This window comes from Elephas maximus, chromosome 7, assembly GCF_024166365.1.
Source record: "Elephas maximus indicus isolate mEleMax1 chromosome 7, mEleMax1 primary haplotype, whole genome shotgun sequence".
Classification (NCBI taxonomy): domain Eukaryota; kingdom Metazoa; phylum Chordata; class Mammalia; order Proboscidea; family Elephantidae; genus Elephas; species Elephas maximus.
Genome location: NC_064825.1, coordinates 91,916,716 through 91,938,537, shown reverse-complemented (window position 1 = coordinate 91,938,537; position 21,822 = coordinate 91,916,716). Strand labels below are relative to the sequence as shown.

Below are 21,822 nucleotides of genomic sequence, written 5' to 3'. Positions count from 1 at the left end.
TCATACTAAGTCTTAGGTGGGTTGAATTTCCAAGGCAACCGTTCTCCATACAGCAACTTAGTGATCCACATTTACCCTCTTATAACTCCATGGCATCACTGATGGCCACACAATAGACTCTTTCAATGAAAATTAAATGCTTTGTCCTAGAAATGACAGGTATCCCTTCCCCTCTCTGCCCATGGGCCAGAACTAGTCACATGGCTCTGCCTGGTTGCAAGGAAACAGGGAAATAGAAGTTCCCTGTGTTTCCAGGGCATGAGTGAGCACTAAAACTCTCCACCATGAATCAGGTGGTGAAGAATAGATACGATTTGCAGAGGTGAGAGGAGGTCCTCTAGAATACTTATGAAAATAGTGTAAAGAAAAGAGAAAGCCAACACACACAGAACACCTAACCCTTTTGTAAGCTCGGCCCAGTGCTGGGTTCTTTTACATATATTTTTTTATTTTAGTTGATCCTGATGATAGCCCTGTAAGATAGATAACCTTTTTTTTTTTTTAACCACAATTTAGTAAACTGAAGCTTACAGAGTTTACATAATGCTCCCCAAATCTCACACTAGTGAGCAGAGATAAGTCTGGCTCCCTTAAACCCAGTGCCGTCGAGTCGATTCCAACTCATAGTGACCCTATAGGACAGAGTAGAACTGCCCCATAGCCTTTCCAAGGCTGTAATCTTTATGGAAGCAGACTGCCACATGTTTCTCCACCGGAGCAGCTGGTGGATTCAAACCGCAAACCTTTTGGTTAGCAACCAAGCACTTTAACCATTGCACTAGCAGGGCCCCTCTGACTTCCTTACTGTCTCCTTTTTTCTATCTTTCGATTTTACATAATGATTCCTTTTCCATCCTAGAAGGGATGATTTTTATCAGGTAGGGTACTGGGGAGGAATACACAGGCAATTCTACTTACAATGTTTTATTTCTTAAACTGGGTGTTGAGCTCACAGGTGTTTGTTGTATAATTCTTCATATTTTTAGGTATTAAATATTTCAAAATAGTTTAAAAAAAGAGGGATACATAGAGTCTGAGAACCAGTGATTTGTTCTTACCTTGAAAAGATAAGCATTTTCTATGATTGTTGGTCACCAGAAAGCAGGGAACATAGTATCATTAACATTTATTGAGCACATCCTGTGTCCCAGATAAACCAAACCCAAACCCATTGCCATCAAGCTGATTCCAACTCATAGTGATCCTTTAGGACAGGCTAGAACTGCCTCATAGGTTTTCCAACGAGCCGCTGGTGGATTTGAACTGCTGACCTTTTGGTTAGCAGCCAAGCTCTTAACCACTGCACCACTAGGGCTCCATGTCCCGGACAGTTTTAAATAACTTATTTACATGTATTTAAATTAGCTCACTCTTCCAACAACTATAAGGCAGATACTATTATTATCTCCACCTTACTGATGAGAAAATTAAAACAATTAGAGATCAGGTAATTTACCTACAGTCATGCATTTTGTTCTTAAAGGGAAGAAACTGGATCTGAACAAAGCACTCTGGTTTCAGGGCATGTACACTTAACCACTACCCTGCAATACCTCCCAGAAGAGGCATATGATGAGCCAAACTTGAAGAAACCTAACTCATTGCCGTAGAGTCAATTCTGACTCATAGCAACACTATAAAAACCAAAAAATCTATTGCTGTCGAGTCAGTTACAACTCATAGCGACCCTACAGAGTGTGAAAATCTTGCGCAGTCTCCTGCAAAGTGCCTGTTACATTCCCTAGGCGTTTACTTCCAGTTAAACTGGGAATTCAAAATAACTTTCCCATGACAGTGACAGAAAAAGGCTGGTGTAGTCGGCAGCAAATCCAAAGAAATATTTAGTGCACGGGCTGTATCGCTTGGACTGGATGAAAAGGAAGGACCAGATGATAACAGAGAGTTCTATCTCTCACAGAAATTTCCTTGGCAAGGAAGTTGGGCCTGGGGAGGAATTTAAGAGTCCCGAAGGTCAAGCGATTCAGCCCAGTTAGGGCTTTCTTCTGCTCGGATAGGGAGCCTATAAAAATAGAGTTTGGGGTTAGTGCTGTCGTTGCCGCTGAGCACACACGATACGCTCCCGTTCTGATTGCGGCGTAAGGAATTCCCAGGTAGGACACCAGAGACCGAGGGAAGCCCAACCAGAGAGCGGGATTGACAGCTGGCTCTGCGCCGTAGCCTTGGCGCGCGTGGAGGACCGCCGCCCGGGGGCGCGCACGCCCTGCTCCGCCGTCGCGTCTTGTTGTCTGCTCGCTGCCCCCCCACCCCCGATCTCGACAGGCCCAGCCAGCAGAGAAGGCGGAAGCAGGGGTGGCCGCTGCTCGGGCGCGGGCGCGGGCTCGGGCTCGGGCTCGGGCTTCGGCTCCGGGCTTCCCGGGTCGCGGTGGCTGTGTCTTCGGGGCCGGGAGATTGGCGTCCGGGCCGCCCCGGCTGGGAGCGCCGTGCCGTAGTCTCCTAGCGCCTTGACTGAGCGGAACCGGGCGGCCTGGTCGAGCCCTGCCTTCCTTGGTCGGCGGCCCAGCGACGTAAGCGGTGAGTCTCCTTCGGACGCCTACTCCCGGCGGCCGCGGCCTCGCTTCCACAGGGTCAGGACGCTCGCTGCTCCCTGTCCCTGGCTTCCAGTAGGCTGGGGACGCCGCCCTTGCTCGCTTTGCTTCCCACAGCTTAGAGGAGTCGCCCTGGCTTTCTCTGCGTACAGGCCGGGGACTCAGCCCCCTGTCCGCTGGCCCCTGCTCCCCGGGCGGACCACTCCCTCCCGCTCTCTCCACTCCCAGGACGGAGCCCGGAGCCCAGCTTCCCCAGCCCTGCCTCCCCCACCCCAGCCGCCTCCTGGGCTTTCCAGTCCTGGAGAGCTTTTGCCAGCTTTTAAGAAAACCCCTTTCAGGTTCCCACCGACTCCCTCTGTCGCTATCATGGGAAGGTTATTTTTGAGTTCCCTGTTGAACTCGATAGAAGTCCCAGGCAGCAAATTAAAAAAAAAAAAAAGTTTCAAATGACACGAATATTTTTCCTCCCCGCCCCTGCGCTCGGTACTTCTCTAGCGATTGTTCCAGACGTCGGTTTGCTAAAGCTGTTCCTAATATTTGGCTCTGGGGGAACTCCAGCTGAGAGTTAGGACCGTCTTGAATGTGAACAGAAAGCACCTAAAGTATTAGTAGCTTGGAGGAATATTAATTTTGTATGTTTCTTTTCTGGGGAAAGCAGATAACTAAATGTTCCGCTGCACACGTACGGAAACGAGAAAAACTTGGAAGGAAATGCCAAGTGCCCTCCTTGGGAACCTGGTCACTTGCATTTAATCCGTTCTCCTGTGGTTACTGGAGAAGATAGAAGCGGCTTTTCTGATTGAGTTGGGGGAGGGGAGTAAGGTCAGTGGCCTCTTGTGACTCAAGGAAGAAATGTCTTTCAGGCACTTTGTTGCTCATGTGATGGGCACAAGAATCCCATCAGACTTTCAACCTGCGTGCGCAGGGTACATCACAGTATTTCAGAGTTGTAAATGGAGGTCGTTTCTGTGATGAGTGTAAGTATATGATACTCATACAGTTTTGGCCTCTTGGATCACTTTGAAAGAAGTTCAGATCCTTGCCCCCTGAAGGAGATCAAATAGTGTCTAGGAGGGGGAATGCTGCTTGAATTCCTTGGATTCTAAATTTAAAAAAAAAAACTTTTGCCGTTGTGTCAATTGCGACACACAGCGACCCAGTAGGACAGAATAGAACTGCCTGGTACGGCTTCCAAGGAGCAGCAGGCGGATCCCGACTGCCAACCTTTTGATTAGCAGCTGAGTTCTTAACCACTAAACCGCCAAGGCTCGGGATTCAGAATTAAGGCCCCATAATTAAATATTCTGTTTGCACACGTTTGCGAGTCTTTGTATCTTAGGAATAAATTTTAAGGAATTGGTAAATCGTTCCTGTTTCTAAAGCTAGTAGCAAATTAAAGGTAATTTCTGGTATTGTGTTTTACGTAGCTTTGTTGTAGATGAGTTATATGTTTAGCCATGTGTGAGTTTCAGTTGACTTAAAATTGACTATTTCAAGACCTAACTTGTTGATTTCTTTAGCTTGACACATTGGTTGTGTTAACATCTGCTGATCTGTGTTCCCACCCCTGCAAAATCCCACAGCAGGCTCTGTAGATTATTTATACCCAGATACTAATGGGTGAATTTAAGCCATGACTTATGACAGGGCTATTTTTGACTTTCATTTTGCAGTCAAAATAAGTTGGCAGTTATTACATCCCACAATATTTAATTAAGGCAGCGCTTGCCAGACTAGATTCACGATTATACACAAGGAGTTGCAGTTGAGAAGCTCTTAGTCTGCAAGGTACGGGAAGATTGAGAATTTGTTTCATCCCTTCTATGAATACATATAGAGAAGCACGTAAAATCTGAATGTTAGAGTAGAAAGAGGACTTTAACAAACCCTCATTTTAAAGGTAAGAACACATACTGTCATTTAATTTATCTTGTGTGAAGTCAGTTATAGCCTAAGTCTGCTTTTGTAGCATGTCATGAAGCCACCATGTGGCATAGTAGGATACTGAAAAGAATCCAGCCAGTCTCTTCGTATTTTCTGCGCGGATGACAGCCCATCTTCTACGCACTTCTGTAGCTGACTCAAAGTACTTTTTGCTCTTCTGTTACTGTTAATTAAATAGCTCATCCTTGTACTTAATTAGGAAAGCAGTCTTCACGTAAAGTTATTGCAGTCCCCTAAAAGTAAGGGGGAAAAAATGTTTCAACTTGCCAGAGAGAGTAGACATAAAAATACTGAATGGCACTGAAAATACCGTTTTTAGCTTAATTTTCTCTTTGCAGTAGACTCATATTATACACTTAGAAGGTGACTGGCAGTTTATTTTGAAGGATATAGAACTTCTGCATTGCTTCTTAAAATATGACAAAGTAGGATGAAAATGGAAGGCATCTTGATTTTTAAGTGCACTCATTTTTATGTCTTTCAGCTGCATACTTGCAGTGGAATTCCTTTTAAGGAATTATAACTGATTAGACAAGTTTCTTAGGAACACATTGGCTATAAAATATAAAAGGTCTCTTTGCCTCTGAAAGCCTTCAAGTCTTTTGAACTGGACTGGAAGAGGGCAGCTGTAGAATATCCAGTAAGTTGGATTTTAAAATAGCCCTCTGAGCAGAAAAAGTAGACTTAGCTCAGTAACTTTTGCCATTGTCTTCTGGGTAGCACTTTGATATATGCTGTACAAGAAAATAAATATTAATTTCTCAAAAGCAAGTTCACTTAAAATAAAATGGTCAGATTTAAAAGATAAAATATACGTAGTGTTGTCCAGGGCATACGAAGTGGGCCCTCTTATATATACTGTGCTTGTGAGAATGGACTTCAGAAAGCCTTTGATACGTACTGGATGAAACCAGCATTACCTTTCAAGAACCGTAAGAAGGTACATACCCTTTGACTCAACAGTTGTACTTCTGGGAAAGTCACCTAAGGAAGTAAAGTGGACACAAATGTGTATGCAAAGAAAAATAACAAAGGACATAACCCCTAGTGTACCATCTGTCTTCAGATCTGAAGGATGTAACGGGAGCCTTATTACCCACCTAAGGAGCAGGTGTAATGACTAGTTCTGCCGTTGGCCTGCTGTCTGGCCGTGACCTTCCTTCCTCTCACCTGTAATGAGTCATCCCTCGGAGTCCAAATTAGCAATAACAAGGCTTTGGGAGCTAATTTAAACTTTTTAAAAATATTGTATCAATACTAAATAAATAAAACACCAAGTTTCTTTGCTGATTCTTGGGAATTCTATCATCCCAGCATAGTAACGCCAAACAACTCAACGTTTAATAGAAACGGTGGTCAGCAGCTTTGTCTAGTGTAGTAAAAATAAAGGGAAATAAAATTTAAGTGCAGCTTAATAGATCCGTCAAAACACAAAGAGACAAACATAGCATAGTACAGGGCGCACAGGCTCCGGGGTCAGATAGACTAGAGTTCTGATCCCAGCTCTGTTAATTATTAGTTGGGTGATCCTGGTTACATAACCTTTCTATGCTTCGTAGTTTCCACTTCTGTAAAATGGGGACAATAAAACTATTAAATGCCATAATACGTAAAGCTGCATGTAATAATAACTCTAATGCCAGGCACAGTTCTAAGTGCTTTGTGCATATTAAGACATTTAATCCTTTCAGTAATTCTGAGGTGGATTCTGTCGTTAGCCCCGTTTTACAGAGGAGGAAAGTGAAGCACAGCAAGGTCATCTAACTTGCCCAGGTCACACAGCAAGTACTGGAGAAAGGAGTCAAATTCACATTATCCGATTCCACAACTACTTCACAGTACTGCCTCTCTCAGTAAACGGTACTGAGATAAAATCTTCTGGGGGAGAAATAAAAGGTATTTGCAGTGGTAAAAAGAAGACGACTACTGTCTTAACCCTCTATTTGGTAGGTTAGCAGCAAGGCCTCTTCATTAAAATGAAATAGGCTGGGGGATAATAGTCTACCATATTGACTGAGGAGCTTACATTTTATTTACAGAACTGTATGTGGCTCCTATTAGGGATTTCTGAATTGCATTCAGGCATTAACTTTCCCCTGGTAAATACCATAATGGTGTAGTATCTGAAGGCATCCCCTCTACCCATGAAAGTAGTCGTTTTCCATAGGCAGATGAAACCTCGCTTGTTTTTCCAGTCGTTAATAATGAAACATAGTCACTTGACTGGAATGAAAGGCAGGAGGATATAAAAATATACTTTTTCTACTCCATTCTTTCCACATAATAAAAATTCCCACACTAAGCATTTGGAAATACATACCGAATTTTAGATCGAGAAGGAGAAACTTGCCCCAAACCACACGTCTGACAGAGGCACATGATCACCTGACGCCCGGTCCAGCACTGCCCTTCTTGTTGTACTGTTTTCTTCAGTTCAGAATGCTTGAAGGAATTTCAGCAACATGATTGAGTTCTTCAGCCAGTGCTTCATGAACACCTCTCATGTGAAAGGGAGTCCCTGGATGGTGCAAACAGTTAAAGTGCTCACTGCTTACCAAAAGGTTGGGGGTTCCGTGACACCCGGAGGCGCCTCAGAAGAAAGGCCTGGCAGTCTGCTTCAGAAAAATCAGCGATTGAAAACACAACAGAATACAGTTCTACTCTGACACACATGAGGTCCCCATGAGTCGGATAGACTCAAAGGCAACTGGTGGTCTCACGTGAAAGACCTTGTGCTGGGTACTAAGGGTATGAAAACAAAAACTAAACTCATTTAAACACATAATTATGATATAGGTGAATATTGTAATTGAAGTGCTTTTCTTAACCTTATATTCTTTCTGTTAGACCATAAACTCCTTAAGCAACCCAGGCTTCTTTGTGTGTTCCAGGTGCTTTGCACAGAGGATGGTATATGTTATAAATTATTGAAGGTGAGAATCAGGTAACTTACTATAAAATAGTACTTATAACAACTAAAGCTCAAAAAACTTTAAAAGTTTTCTGTAAATAACATTGACACAGCTAATGTATATAGCCATCAGCTAACAGGTTGTACAGATGAGCTATTTTATTTATAAAATTATTATAGGTATTACATAGATTATAGCTTATATGGATATAGCTTATTTATACAGTCTATCTTTTAGTTGATGGGTGGCGTAAGTAGTTAAACACCTGCCTATTAACCAAAAGCTTGGCAGTTCGAACCTACCCAGAGGTGCTTCGGAAGACAGGCCTGGTGATGTGCTTCCAAAAGGTCACAGCCTTGAAAACCCTATGGGGCAGTTTTACTCTGCACACATGGGGTCACCAAGAGTTGGGATCGACTTGAAGGCAGCTAACAACAACAAATGTGTGTTAAGGCATTTTTTTTCCTTATTATTTTTTCAGAGCAATTGATAACCAAGTTACTATGAGTCTGCTAAACTGTGAAAACAGCTGTGGATCCAGCCAGCCTGACGGTGACTGTTGTGCTGCCATGGCCAGCTCCTGTAGTGCCACAACCAAAGATGACAGTGTGAGTGGGACAGCCAGCACAGGGAACCTCTCCAGTTCCTTTATGGAAGAGATCCAGGGGTATGATGTGGAGTTTGACCCACCCCTGGAAAGCAAGTATGAATGCCCCATCTGTCTGATGGCATTGCGGGAAGCAGTGCAAACACCATGTGGCCACAGATTCTGCAAAGCCTGCATCACCAAATCGATAAGGTATGTGAGCATGAGAAAGAATGGTGTCCTGTGACAGAAGCTAGTACAGAGAACATTCGTCAGTAAGTAGATCCTTCCCCTTGAAATAGTTGCACTGTAGACTAGGGGGTGAATTTCTTCTGTGCTTTAAGAAAATAATATAAAATAAATGTACCTTAAAGGATGATTTTACTAGAACATGATCATTTCAATCATATAACAAACAAAAGCTTACTCTAAGTGATCAGTTATTCTGATCTCTAATCATGTCGAACTCTGTCATCATCATTTTACTGTGAAATTACAGTAAAATAACCAGTGTTTTTTTGTTTTTTTTTTAAGAAAATATCGCTTGCTGGCTCTGCTGTCATAATATACAAAATCTGATGCCTTCTTACTGCCTCCCCTGCTACCACCCTTTTGCAAACCACCATCAGCTCTCACCTGGATTATGGTTCTAGTCTTCTAACAGGGTCCCTGCTTCTGCTGTTATCTTCCTCCACTCTGTTCACAATTCCACGGCCAGACTAAACCTGGCAAAGGAAATGAGGCCGTGTTACCTCTGTCGAAAGCACTGCAGTGGGTCATCAGGGTGTAAAAGCCAAAGTCCTAGTAGGGTCCTGCATGACTGGCCCCTAATTAGTTTCCTGACCTCCTCTCTACTCCATTCATTCCTTGAACATGCCAGCCAGTGTGCTCCTGCCTTGGGGCCTTGACTTAAGTTTTTCTCTCTGCTTGGAATACCCCTGCTACAGCTTAACTGCTTAGCTGACTCTCTTAACTCCCTTAAGTGTGGCCCAGACCTCACCTTCTCCCAGGCTACCCTGTTCATACTACAGCATACCTCCAGTCTCCCCACAATGTTCCTCATCTCCCTTGGCAAACTCTTCTTTTTTCCTTAGCACTTTTTACTTCTTAAGGCATCCGATAATTTGTGTGGTTATTGTCTGCTCGTTCCATTGGGAGATAAGCTTCTGGAGAGCAGGGGTTCAGGTCTGTTTTATTCCTTAATATTTCCCAAGCGCTGGGAACAGTGCCTGACGCATAGTAGGTGCTCAGTAAATCAGTTGCTTTACCTGAATGAACATACATGGGATTTCCACAGATGGTTCAAATTCATCTCCTAAGAAAGAGATACATTTTACTGTAATTCAGAGGTTCTTGTTGTTAGGTGCCTTTGAGTCAGTTCCAACTCATAGTGACCCTGTGTACAACAGGATGAAACACTGCCCGGTCCTGCTCCATCCTCACATTTGTTGTTGTGCTTGAGTCTGTTGTTTTAGCCACTGTGTCAGTCTGTCTCATGGAGGGCCTTCCTCTTTTTCCCTGACCCTCCACTTTACCAAGCATGATGTCCTTCTCCAGGGGCTGGTCCGTCCTAGTAACAGGGCCAAAGTATGTGAGACATGGTCTCACCATCCTTGCTTCTAAGGAGCGTTCTGGTTGAACTTCTTCCAAGACAGAGGTAGAAAGGAATTCAGAGGTAGAAATAACTCAGAAAGGAATGTTCTTAGCTGACTAAGAAGTTCTATATAGGGGGGATAAAAAGAAGAGAAGGGAATTTTACGTTCTTTAATAAGCTTCTAATCACATTGATGGACTCATTCTTAAGTAGGTTAAGTCCATCTCCGGCTGTTCATTGATCTTAGTAAGTTTTGAATCTCTAAACTTTGGTATTAACTTCTCTATAAAACTTGAATTTAGGGTAATTATATCCATGCTTGGCATAATTTAAATTACAAGGGAGCATGTCTCGTTTCAATGTTGAGGGGGAAAGCGTGTTACCCAGTGATGAATGAAAGAGGTCTGTTTCGGGTCGGGTTTCTCAGCCTTGGCGCTATTAACATTTGAGGCTGGATAATTCTTTATTGTGAGAGACCGTCCTATGCATGGTAGGATATCCCTGACGGCTGCCCGGTAGCACCACTACCCCTCACCTCTGTTATGACAACCAAAAATGGCTCCAGACATTGCCAGATGTCCCCTGGGCAAAATCATCCCTGGTGGAGGACCACTGATTTAGGGCACACATAAAAGCAGTGTTGCAGCTCAGCTGTTTTTTCTGTTTATAATGAATTCTATTTTTTTTTTTTTTTTTTTTTTTGGTGCAGTGGTTAAGAGCTCAGCTGCTAACCAAAAGGTTGGCAGTTCAAATCCACCAGCTGCTCCTTGGAAACCCTATGGGGCAGTCCTGCTCTGTCCTAAAGGGTCACCGTGAGTTGGAATCGACTGGACGGCAACAGGTTAATGGGTTTGGTCAAAATGGCACCATATTATGGATGTTTGGTTTTTCTGTCGCCAGAGATGTACAGTGTTTTTCCATGTGTCACCTGTGCCCAGGAAGATAGCTAATCTTCAGTAGTTTTTTTAAAGCAAGACACTCATGAGAATAGTAGGACAGTGGTCTAAAAGGGAAGTAAAACCCACAGAAGGAAGTCTGAGGCTTTTTTTCTGTCTCCCTTTAAGCTAGAAATGACCACTGGCTTTGGCTCTAATGTTCTTAAGGGAGCTGCTGTGGGACTTCTCATCAGTTACGGTCATTCCAGGGTCACAGTTCACCTCCAGCCAATTCTATCTTCTTTTGCAGCGATTCCTAATGCTGTGGACAATGGCTTTCAGCTTACTTTCTAAGGCTCTTCTTATTTTCTCTTAGACTTGCATGGTTTAGCCTTTAGGTACATATTTCAATAAATTTGTTTATGGCTTTCTCTTCTTTTCAGAAAATTGTCGATATCTGATAGCGTATCATTATGCAGTCTGAGAAAGGCCCTGTAGAGACTGTCTGTCTCACCTTTCCAAGTGATAAGCCATTTGAGAGCAGAGCCCATTTTTCACTCCCCTTTTTACCTATCACAGCAGCTACTAGCACTGTGGGCTCCCCCATGGGAGGTGCTCAGTAGATGTTTGAGTGAATGATAACTGCTCTTGTAGCCTACCTGATGGCCCATGTTTTATGAGTGAAGATTGAGACATCTGAAAAAGGTAGAGAGGAATGACAGACACCCAAACTTCCTGTGAATGGTTTTTCCCATATAAGGTGGAATAAACCCTTGAGGCAAGACAAAGAGCTCCTTTAACTCCCTGTGACTTAGCATCCTAGACATGCAAATAAAGGGAACCTCTTTTGTTGTCCGTGAGTCACAGGGTACATAGTGACTGTTTCAGAGAAACCCTTAAAACATGGCCTCATGAAGGCTATTGATAATTGGTTGGAATTCTTACTTATGACTGAACCGTACACTATACCAAACCCATTGCTGTCAAGTTGATTCCGACTCGTAGGGACCCTATAGGACAGAGTAGAACTGCCCCATAGAGTTTCCAAGGAGCGCCTGATAGATCTGAGCTGCTAACCTTTAGCAGCCGTAGCTTTTAACCACTAGGCCACCGGGATTTCCTAACAATATGCTATAGACGTTATAAGTGTTGTGAACAGCATATGTGGTTTCATCTTACAAGTATATCGTATGGCTGTTGACAGAACAGAGGCCAACCAGACTGCCACAATTCCCACCCTTAACTTTCATTTAGGGGGCCCAGCAGTGGCTCAGTGGTAGAACTCTGGCCTTCCACGCGGGAGACCTGGGTTCAATTCCTGGCCAGTGCACCTCAGGCGCAGCCACCACCTGTCTGTCAGTGGAGGCTTCCGTGTTGCCGTGATGCTGAGCAGCTTTCTGCGGAGCTTCTGGACTGAGATGGGCTGGCAAGAAAGGCCTAGTGATCTGCTTCCAAAAATCGGCCAGTGAAAACCCTGTGGATCTCAGCAGTCCAGTCTGCAGCCGGGCGTGGGGATGGCATAGGACCAGGCAGCATTTCTTTCTGCGGTGCATGGGGTTGCCATGAATAGGGGCCACCTGGGCAGCAGCCAGCAACAGCAACTTTCACTTCATTTTTTAATAATCAAATATTATTTCGTTCAATTTCTTTTTTGGGGTTGGAATCTGTTCCACAATCTAAAAATCCCATAACTTTGGATAGGTAACCAAGTATAGTGCTAACTGTACTCACTTCTTTTGTGGACATTTTATTTTGGTGATATTAGTCAATATAATGTGTTAAATTATTCTTCCATAGGAAATAATAAACGGAGGATTTATATGTGATGAATTAAAGTTGTTCGAATTTTCTAAGGTAAATGTTTACTTAAAACAACTAAATATACCTATCTTATTTCTTTCTTTTAGGGATGCAGGTCACAAATGTCCAGTTGACAATGAAATACTGCTGGAGAATCAACTATTTCCTGATAATTTTGCAAAACGAGAGATTCTTTCTCTGAAGGTGAAGTGTCCAAATGCAGGTTGTTTGCACAAGATGGAGCTGAGGCATCTAGAGGTATTACAGCTGTTTTCCTACCATTACCATGTATACTGGGCAGTTCCTAGAGGATAAGGACTTTGCTGTCTTCATCTGTAATTTGACAGTACCTAGTCCCTGGGTGGCACATACCATTAGGCACTTGACTACTAGCTGAAAGGTTGGCGTCTCGAACCCACCCAGAGGCGCCTTGGAAGAAAGGCCTGGCCATCTGCTTCCAAAAGGCCACAGCCTTGAAAACCCTCTGGAGCAGTGCTGTTCTGCACATGTGAGGTCGCCATGAGTCAGAATCGACTTGACAGCACCTAACAACAACACCATATATTAATTGGTTAATAAATGCTTGCCAAATGAGTGCTAACCCTTTGATTATTGAGTATAAATATAAGTAGAAACCAGAAATCACTTGTTTCATTTAACTCTGGCTTTGCCCTAGTGATACAAAAAACAAAATCGGTGTTCTACAAGTTTTGGGGGATAAGCATTATCTTCAGTAAAACTGAGGAAGAGTGTTTTAAGTGCTACATTTTAATCCTATAAATTCCTTTTGAAAGAAGTAATAATTCCTATGAAGCTATCATCTCAGGAGCCCTATTATATTTTTTTTCCTCTGTTTTTCTAAATTGTGCTTTTTATTATTAACTAAATGGAGTCCTCCCATAGCTTGAGATTTACCAGAAGCAATGAGATAATAAAAGAGTTTGCTTTCAAATCAGATAAATCAATTCTTACTTTGGTGATTATCAACCAGGAATTAAATATTGTTAATACTCTACTTGAAGTTAAATGTTCAGGACAAATTTGCAACTTGTCCTCTTAGATCGTTGTGAAGGAGTGGCCCTTTCGGCACACTACTAAATTGATAGTCAAGAAATGTGACTTCTTCCCAACTCTCTCTTCCTGATGGGCTGCATGGACTTGAGAATTCACATTCTTTGTATAAACTTCGAAATCACAGTGATTATTTGAAAGAATTTATGAAGGCCTTCACATTGTGAATTGCTGTGTGCTGCGTACTCAGCCAAGTCTATAAAAGAGAATATTCTTAAAAGAGGTTATGTTCAGGAGATGTCTTCAGCGTTGGCAAAAATTAATTATTTTTTCTTTCTTACAGGATCATCAAGCACATTGTGAGTTTGCTCTTATGGATTGTCCCCAATGCCAACGTCCCTTCCAAAAATGCCATCTTAATATTCACGTTCTCAAGGAGTGTCCAAGGAGGCAGGTTTCCTGTGTGAACTGTGCTATATTAATGGCATTTGAAGATAAAGAGGCATGTACTCACTTGGATTTGTTAATTCCAATACTTCTAAATGCTTTCTTTTAAAGGAGTAAATATTTGAGGGGATCAGTAGTATCAGAGGCTGTTACTCCAACTCTGAGACAACATTATCAATTTTAGGAAAATCGATTTTTAAGAGGGAAAGAAGGTTCAGTAAATCGGTGTAGGATTTATATTTGCTTGCCTTTCTTAGAAAACATTGTAATACTCCTTACTACTCTTGTAGATCTGCAGGTAACAAAAGCTACTAGGAAAGGCATATGCTGGTCTAGTTTCCTACATGCAATTTTAATGACCAGTCTTGGATTGAAGACCGATAAGTAGAATAATTACTGAATAAAACTTACTTAGAATTATTTTGAAAAAGAGAATGGGTCATCAAAACTTACAGAGGGTAAAATAAACTCTACGAAGTGTGTTCCCTTTGTGATAACTCATCGAGCTCTATGCTTATAATGTGTGCACGTTTCTGTATGCATGTAATACTTCAGTTAAAACGTTTATTTTTAACAAATTTTATGGGGCCTGACAGCATCGCTCTGATAGAACAGTTTTTCATTCAGACGTTGAGATAAAGTTACATAATTTTAAATTAATACTGTGCTTCCCTTGTCTAGCATGGAGCTCCTAGTCCCTAAATCCCCATTTTGTGTCCTCTGTACTAGTATCACTTACATATAAGTTATATTCTTTTATAACCACTGCTTGGATATGTCCTTATAAATTTATATTGATAATTTTCCCTACTTTGCCATGGGATCAAATTTTTATTTTCAATAACTTCATAAGATAAAAAAAAAAAATGAGCTGACTTGCTCAAGATGTAAGGAAGTCTGAGAAAATAATTAGAGTAAGTTGGCATGCCCTTCCTAAACTTCAGTAAATGAGAGGAACTTGACTTCCGAGGTGAACTATTGCTTAGCAGATCAGCTAAACTGAAGCCATTGTGGTATAGAAAACCTGGGGCATATGAGAACTGGGCACCAAATCCTCACACCCTCGTGATACTTCTGTTCTTCAACCCTCCTGACAACGGTTCCAATTAAGTCATTGTGCTGCTGCTGGAAATTTTTGGAACAAGAGTGCCTTTGGAGAACTATAGTATTGGCAGACGGTGGCCTCCAGACTACGCTGTCATAGATGCTCTGCCTCAGCTGGGAAGGAAATGATTTAGAATATTCTCGTTTGCATAGTATGATGCTCTTTTAAAGAGATGGAAGGCTGGTTAAATCTTGTTACTACACCAGCAAAGGAAACTAACCTTTATATAGTATTCTCACATCTTTGCTTTACACAAATTGATGTCCTTAATTTCTTCATAGTGAAAAGCTTTCACTTATTTATAGAAGATGGTTATTTTACTTCTTCGGATTATCTCATGCTCTTACATTTCTCCCATAAAATTTAGATCCATGACCAGAACTGTCCTTTGGCAAATGTCATCTGTGAATACTGCAATACCATGCTCATCAGAGAACAGGTATGATGATTCTCTTTCATAAATCATTATTTCTATAAATAGCTTAAAGAAGTGAGGTTTTTTTTTTCAATTGAAAATTTAAATCAGTAAGGTAAAATGAATATAGATTGAAAAAGTGTTAGGACTGTGTGGAAATTTTTAATGTAAATGGAAAAATACTTTGAGAAAGAACAAAAGAGCCCTTTTTAAGTATTTACAACTCCTAAGTCATTAACTAACAATCTCTACATTTATGTATATTCATGTAAGTTCCAACTGAAGAAGGTAAAAAGTGAAAGTAAGGATCCCCATTTAAAGAAAAAAACTTAGGAAGTACATGTTTACACATTGTGAAATGAGGCTCAGGTGTCCAGAGACGAGCAGAAGAGTAGCCATGCAATAGAAGAAAAGTCTATTCAATAGTAGAATGTTATCTGTAGCCCCTGTCATATGTTGGCAGGTTTGAGAGTTCTGGAATGCATAGACCTTCTGCTCAGTTGTCCTGTAGGGCACTGGTTGAGCATCATCACAAGTAGGATTGTAATAGCACACTATACATTCTGATTATCAGTAGAGAAAGGAAAATTCCACCTGGTGGCTATCTTGTGACATTCGGGGAGGTCACCCACAAAATATGAAAATTAGTCACTAAATATTTATACACACTTGAAATTTGCAAGCCCACAGATCATTATTGATTACCTTAATAAGTAGAAGCAAGCAAAACGTGTCGCTCGACTCAACTTTTCCATCTGTCTGTTAGAGTCCCTTAGTTTTTTTTCCAGCAAACAAAACCTTAGTTTGAAGGTGTTAAACGCCTTTTTCCTCATGAAGTTCCAGCTCCCCACTTTTCTTTTTTTCTCTTTTGTAATATTTTAACAAATCATGCAGTGTATTTAAAACCCAGCAGAAGTAAGATTTAGTGTAGGAAAAAAACTCTAGGCTGAGAGTCTGAAGACCTAGGTTTTGATCCTGGCTTTGCCACTAACTTGCTGTCTTATCTCCAGAAAGAGACTTGATATTCTAGATCAGAGTCAGGAAACTGTGGCCCCTAACCACCTCTAGCCTGCCGCTTTTTTCTGTAAATACAATTTTATTGAATTTCACATTTCCGTTCCTAGATCTATACCTAAAAGAATTGAGAGCAGGGGCTTACACAAGCACACGTACATAGCGTGTATACTCAGCTCTTTCCTGTCTACACTCACTCCTTTTGATCTGAATCAGCTTAAATTACCACCACGAGTTAATGGCTTCCTCAAATCATTACTTGGAGTCCCAGCTTACTTTCTGAGTTTAGGTTCATAGCAGCACTGTTCACATTAGCCAAGGTGGAAATGGTCCAAACGTCTCATCAACAGAAGAATGGGTAAATAAATTGTGGTCCCTACACAGTGGAATATTATTAGCCACTGGGGAAAAAAAAAAAAATGAAGTAGTGAAGTCATCATACATGCTACAATATGGATGTACCTCCAAAACAATATGCTAACTGAGAGAAGCTGGACATAAACGGTCACACATTGTATAATTTCATTTGTGTGAAATAATCCAGAATACATAAATCCACACAGACGGAACAGAGATCGGTGGTTGCCAGGGACTGGACTGGGGAGAGTGGGGAGAAACTACTTAATGGGTAACGGGTTTTACTCTGGGGCGATGGAAATGTTTTGGAACTAGATAGAGGTAGTGGTTGCGTAACACCGTGAATGTACTAAATGCCACTGAATCGTTCAGTTTAACGTGATTAATTCTATGTGACATGAATTTCACCTGTTTTTTTTTTTTTTTAAGTAGAATACAGCCATGCCCGTGTACTTATGTATTGTGCGTGGCTGCTTCTGCACCCCAGTGGTGGACTTAAGCACTTGGGACAGTGACCATATGGCCCACAAAGCCAAAATATTTACTGTGTGATCCTTTATAAAAGAATTTTCCTCTCCCCTGTTGCAATAATGAGTTTTCTCTTGTACAACTGGCTTAAATGGTCTCTAAGTTCGTTCTGCTTGGAATTTCTATGACTGTTGCCGAACTGGAAACCCTGGTAGCATAGTGGCTAAGAGCTATGGCTGCTAACCAAAAGGTCAGCAGTTCGAATCCACCAGGCACTCCTTGGAAACCAGATGGGGCAGTTATACTCTGTCCTATAGGGTCGCTATGAGTCGGAATTGACTCTACGGCAACGGGTTTTTGGTTTTGTTGAACTAAATTTCTAAAGGGAATTTGGCACCACTTTCAAAGAATGTAATTCTGTGTAATGGAGCTCACCTTAAAGAATTGTTTTAGATTCCCCACATCAAAGCCTGAGACTTCCTTGCCTTTAGAGCTTTTATTGATGTGCTTGCAGCACCTTGTAATATCTGAGGCCTGCCTCCTCTCCCACTCACACTCAGGTTAACAGATAGGTAAGAAGATTTAGGAAAGGTGGACACGAGGGGACTAGTAGGTACAGTCAGTGACTTTGGGGTATGCAGTTGACTAACCAAAAAAACCAAACCCATCGCAGCTGAGTCGATTCCAACTCATAGTGACCCAGTAGGACAGAGTAGAACTGCCTCTTAGGGTTTCCAAGGAGTGGCTGGTGGATTTGAACTGCCGACCTTTTGGTTAACAGCCTAGTTCTTAACCACTGCGCCACCAGGGCTCCTGCAGTTTACTGTTCCTTATTTAATCGCCTCAAACACACAGCAAGAGTCCCAGTTGAGTTTCCAGTTGTGGTCAGAAGGTGCATTTTCTCTCAAACTCCGCTAGAGGTTGCCAGCTCTCAGCAATAGGAACAAATTCATTTTCTGAATGAGTTTTCAGTAGTGATTTGGGGGTGGGGGATGCTGCAAGGTGTTGACATTTCCTTTCTCTGTGACTTTTGAAAGTAAATAGTCTTTGTGGGCTATCTGGTTTCTGTCACAGCTACTCAGCTCTGCTGTTGTGGCACAGAAGTGGCTATAGATAGTATGTGTGCTTACCAAGTAGTTGTAAATGAAATGTCAATTTTTATTTAAGTCTAAGCTCGTCAAACTAGAACATGATATGCAGGGAAACATTTTTCAGCCTTTGTTTTGGTTTTCAGATGCCCAATCATTATGATCTAGACTGTCCTACGGCCCCAATTCCATGTACATTCAGTACTTTCGGTTGCCATGAAAAGGTAAGGGTTTTTCTTTTCCTTCTCAAATATGGATGGAGACTTTCTGTTGTATGCGTTAATGGAGAATACCAGCAGGGATGTGAACACTTAGCAAACAGCATGATGAAGTATATAATCGAGTTAGATGTGGGCGCTGTGAACAGAAGCAGAGGCACACTTAGCAGTTCCTACAGCAGTCAGGCCGACTGGACAGAACAGGATATGTGGGCTGAGACTTGACAGATGAAAAAGTTGTCCAAGAAGGCAAGGGAGGGAAGACAGGCGAGAGAGAAAGCATGGTGGTTTTGGTAACTATGAGTGGTTTTATCTTATTCACTCTGGCAGCAGGGTAGAAGATATGGGGTGGGGTTAGGGCTGACAGTCCCTGAACCTGTTGAAATACCAAAGCCCAAAATGAGGACAGCATGAATTATGGTGCTAACAGTGATGCTAGAGATCTAGGAGTCATTGCATATTTAGGAGGGGACCCTGTGACTACACAGATACGATGGCTGAAGGAGAGGGAAGCATCTAGAATGACTCTTGGTTTCTGGAAGAGGAACTAGTTGGAGGTGGAGGTGGAAAAAAGTGAATTCATTGTGGACGGTGTTGAGTTGCAGGTGCGAGCTCCCCCAGCTGTGGAAGACTCAGGTGGAGATGGCTCACATGCGTTGTATATGTGGTCTTAAACTCAGAAGGGAGGTTGGGACTCAGAGCAATGATTTTGGGAGGCCGTTAACTCATGGTGATAACTTAAGCTGTGACTGAGGTCATGTAGAGTGAGTGTATACAAGAAAGAGAACTAGACCAAGGAAAGGAGCCATGAGTGAAGAGTATTAGAAATATTGAAACCAGGCAAGGAGAAAGTGTTGTCAAGGTCTGCAAAGGTTGTTCCAAGACTAGTGAATCAAATCAAATATCTGAGATCAATGTTAGGTCATTTCAAGTGGTGAGTGTGACTACACCTTACTTTTTCCATTATATTTTTTTCTGACTTTACAGTAAACATACAGTTAATAATTTAAAAAGTAAAATGGTCTAGAGTATGATTACATTTTGTGGGAAAATTATGTATCCCGTGTGCATAGAAAAAGATGCGAAGGAAGTAGAATGTTAATGCAGTTAGGTGAGATAAGGAGCACCTTATTTTCTTCTTGATCATCTCTCTTTTCTATTTTTCTGTTGTGTACCTGAGTTGCTTTTGTAATAAAATTGTTAAATCATGGATCCTTTTCATGTAAGAATTAGGAGGCTACTGATCACCAAAGAATGTATAGAGTCAGGAAAGATTCCAGTTTGCAACAGATTTGCATAATAAATGAGGAATCGGGGACAGTGCAGGTAGACTACTCTTGGCTATGAAAGGAAGAGAAAGAAAATGGTATTCACCAGAGAAGGATCTGAATCGACTCAATGGCAGTGGGTTTAGTAAAACCTGAGGTGTTACAAGGGATGGGTACCATTTAGAGCACAGGAAATATGTCAGTCCTGGACAAGAGGAGTGTTATCTCTTAGAGGAGAAGACGGATGTAGATACTGATACTTTTATAGGCGTGGGGGGCGGGGGCGGTATCTGAGTGAAAACAGAATACTCATCAGATAGCCTCAGTTTCTCAGTGAATTAAGAGGGATCATCTCATTGGCTTGACAGTCTGATGAGGGTAGAGAAAGGGTCTAGGAGGTTGGGGAAAGTGGTGATGTTATGTGGAAACCCTTTATTTGGCCTGGCCAGATCCCTTCCCTTATTTGCACAGTAATTATTCCCAACCTAAGGCTTGTGCTTGATTTGTAGATGCAGAGGAATCACTTGGCACGCCACCTGCAAGAGAACACCCAGTCGCACATGAGAATGTTGGCCCAGGCGGTTCAGAATTTAAGCCTTGCTTTAACTCCCAGGCCTCAGTGTGACATGCTTCCGTATGATTCTGCCTCTCTGTCCCGAGTGTCCTCCGGATGTCACCCAGAGGTCCAGAACTTCCAAGAAACCATTCAGCAGTTAGAAGGTCGCCTCGTCAGACAAGACCATCAAATCCGGGAGCTGACTGCTAAAATGGAAACTCAGAGCATGTACGTAGGTGAGCTCAAACGAACCATTCGAACCCTTGAGGACAGAATTGCTGAAATAGAAGCACAGGAGTGCAATGGGATTTACATCTGGAAGATTGGCAACTTTGGGATGCACTTGAAATGCCAAGAAGAGGAGAAACCCGTTGTCATTCACAGCCCCGGATTCTACACTGGCAAACCTGGCTATAAGATGTGCTTGCGCCTGCACATTCAGCTGCCAAATGCCCAGCGCTGTGCAAACTACATCTCCCTCTTTGTCCACACAATGCAAGGAGAGTATGACAGCCACCTGCCCTGGCCCTTCCAGGGTACAATACGCCTTGCAATTCTAGATCAGTCCGAAACACCTGTAAGGCAAAACCACGAAGAGATCATGGATACCAAACCAGAGCTGCTTGCCTTCCAGCGACCCACAATCCCACGGAACCCAAAGGGGTTTGGCTATGTAACTTTTATGCACCTAGAAGCGCTAAGACAAAGAACCTTCGTTAAGGATGATACCTTACTAGTGCGCTGTGAGGTCTATAGCCGCTTCGACATGGGTAGCCTTCGGAGGGAGGCCTTTCAGCCACGAAGTACTGATGCAGGGGTATAGCATCCCCTCCTTTGTTTAAAAAAGACTGTCTGGAGAGAGCAGTGCCTTTCCTTGCCCTGTTCTCAGTGATAATGCACAAACAAAAAATAGAATGGGAAAGATCTAATACCCACCAATGAATGCTTTTAGAGACGTCACCACTTCTCCCTGTTACAAATCTCTGAAACGTTTTTCCCAGGACCCTGCATGCTTTATGGCTTGCAAAAAACATACCTGAAGTGCCTCTGGCATGTTGCAGCTATTTTATCAATTAGTATACCTCTTTGTTGTACTTCCATGGGCTGTGGTTCATTGTATTTTATTGTCAAAAAGCCCAGAGTCAAGAGTGGAAAAAAAAAAACTAAAGCTTAAACCTTCCTCCTCCTAAAATGATAAGGACTTTTGTAAAACTTCAGTCTTATTTTTATAGTATTACATGTAATATATTAAACTTGAGAATCACTACACCTTATTCTGGTGCCAGAAAGGTTATTAAATACTGAGTGCTCATGTTCTTTGGTCACCTGTAGATTTCAAAGGATTCGAGCCATAATCTTTGGAAAGCTTAAGTTCTCATCACCCTCTGTTTTTCCCAGGGTATTAATAAGGATATTCAGGGATTAGTTGAAACCCTAAATATAACCTTACTTATTTAGTGCCAATGTGTTGTCTGTTGAACAATACTATTTAAATGTTTCACTCTGCCTTGGTTACATACCGTCCTTGAGGCCCTAAGTAGCACCTTCTCCAGAGTTCATAATGCCAAGAACTGTGTGGATACCAGCTGCTAGTTGCTGTGCCCTGTGTCCCTTTTTG

At 42.2% G+C, this 21,822-nt stretch overlaps 1 protein-coding gene across 1 annotated transcript; it reads left to right on the top strand.

Moving 5' to 3' along the window:
- Positions 1–2,442: 2,442 nt before the first annotated feature.
- On the top strand, positions 2,443–21,473 carry TRAF6 (TNF receptor associated factor 6). The gene is made up of 7 exons (XM_049890884.1): positions 2,443–2,532; positions 7,884–8,201; positions 12,365–12,515; positions 13,612–13,770; positions 15,188–15,259; positions 18,309–18,386; positions 20,158–21,473. The coding sequence occupies exons 2-7, from the start codon at positions 7,906–7,908 to the stop codon at positions 21,025–21,027; spliced, it is 1,626 nt and encodes a 541-aa protein (XP_049746841.1). The 5' UTR covers positions 2,443–2,532; positions 7,884–7,905; the 3' UTR covers positions 21,028–21,473.
- The last annotated feature ends 349 nt before the right edge of the window (positions 21,474–21,822 follow it).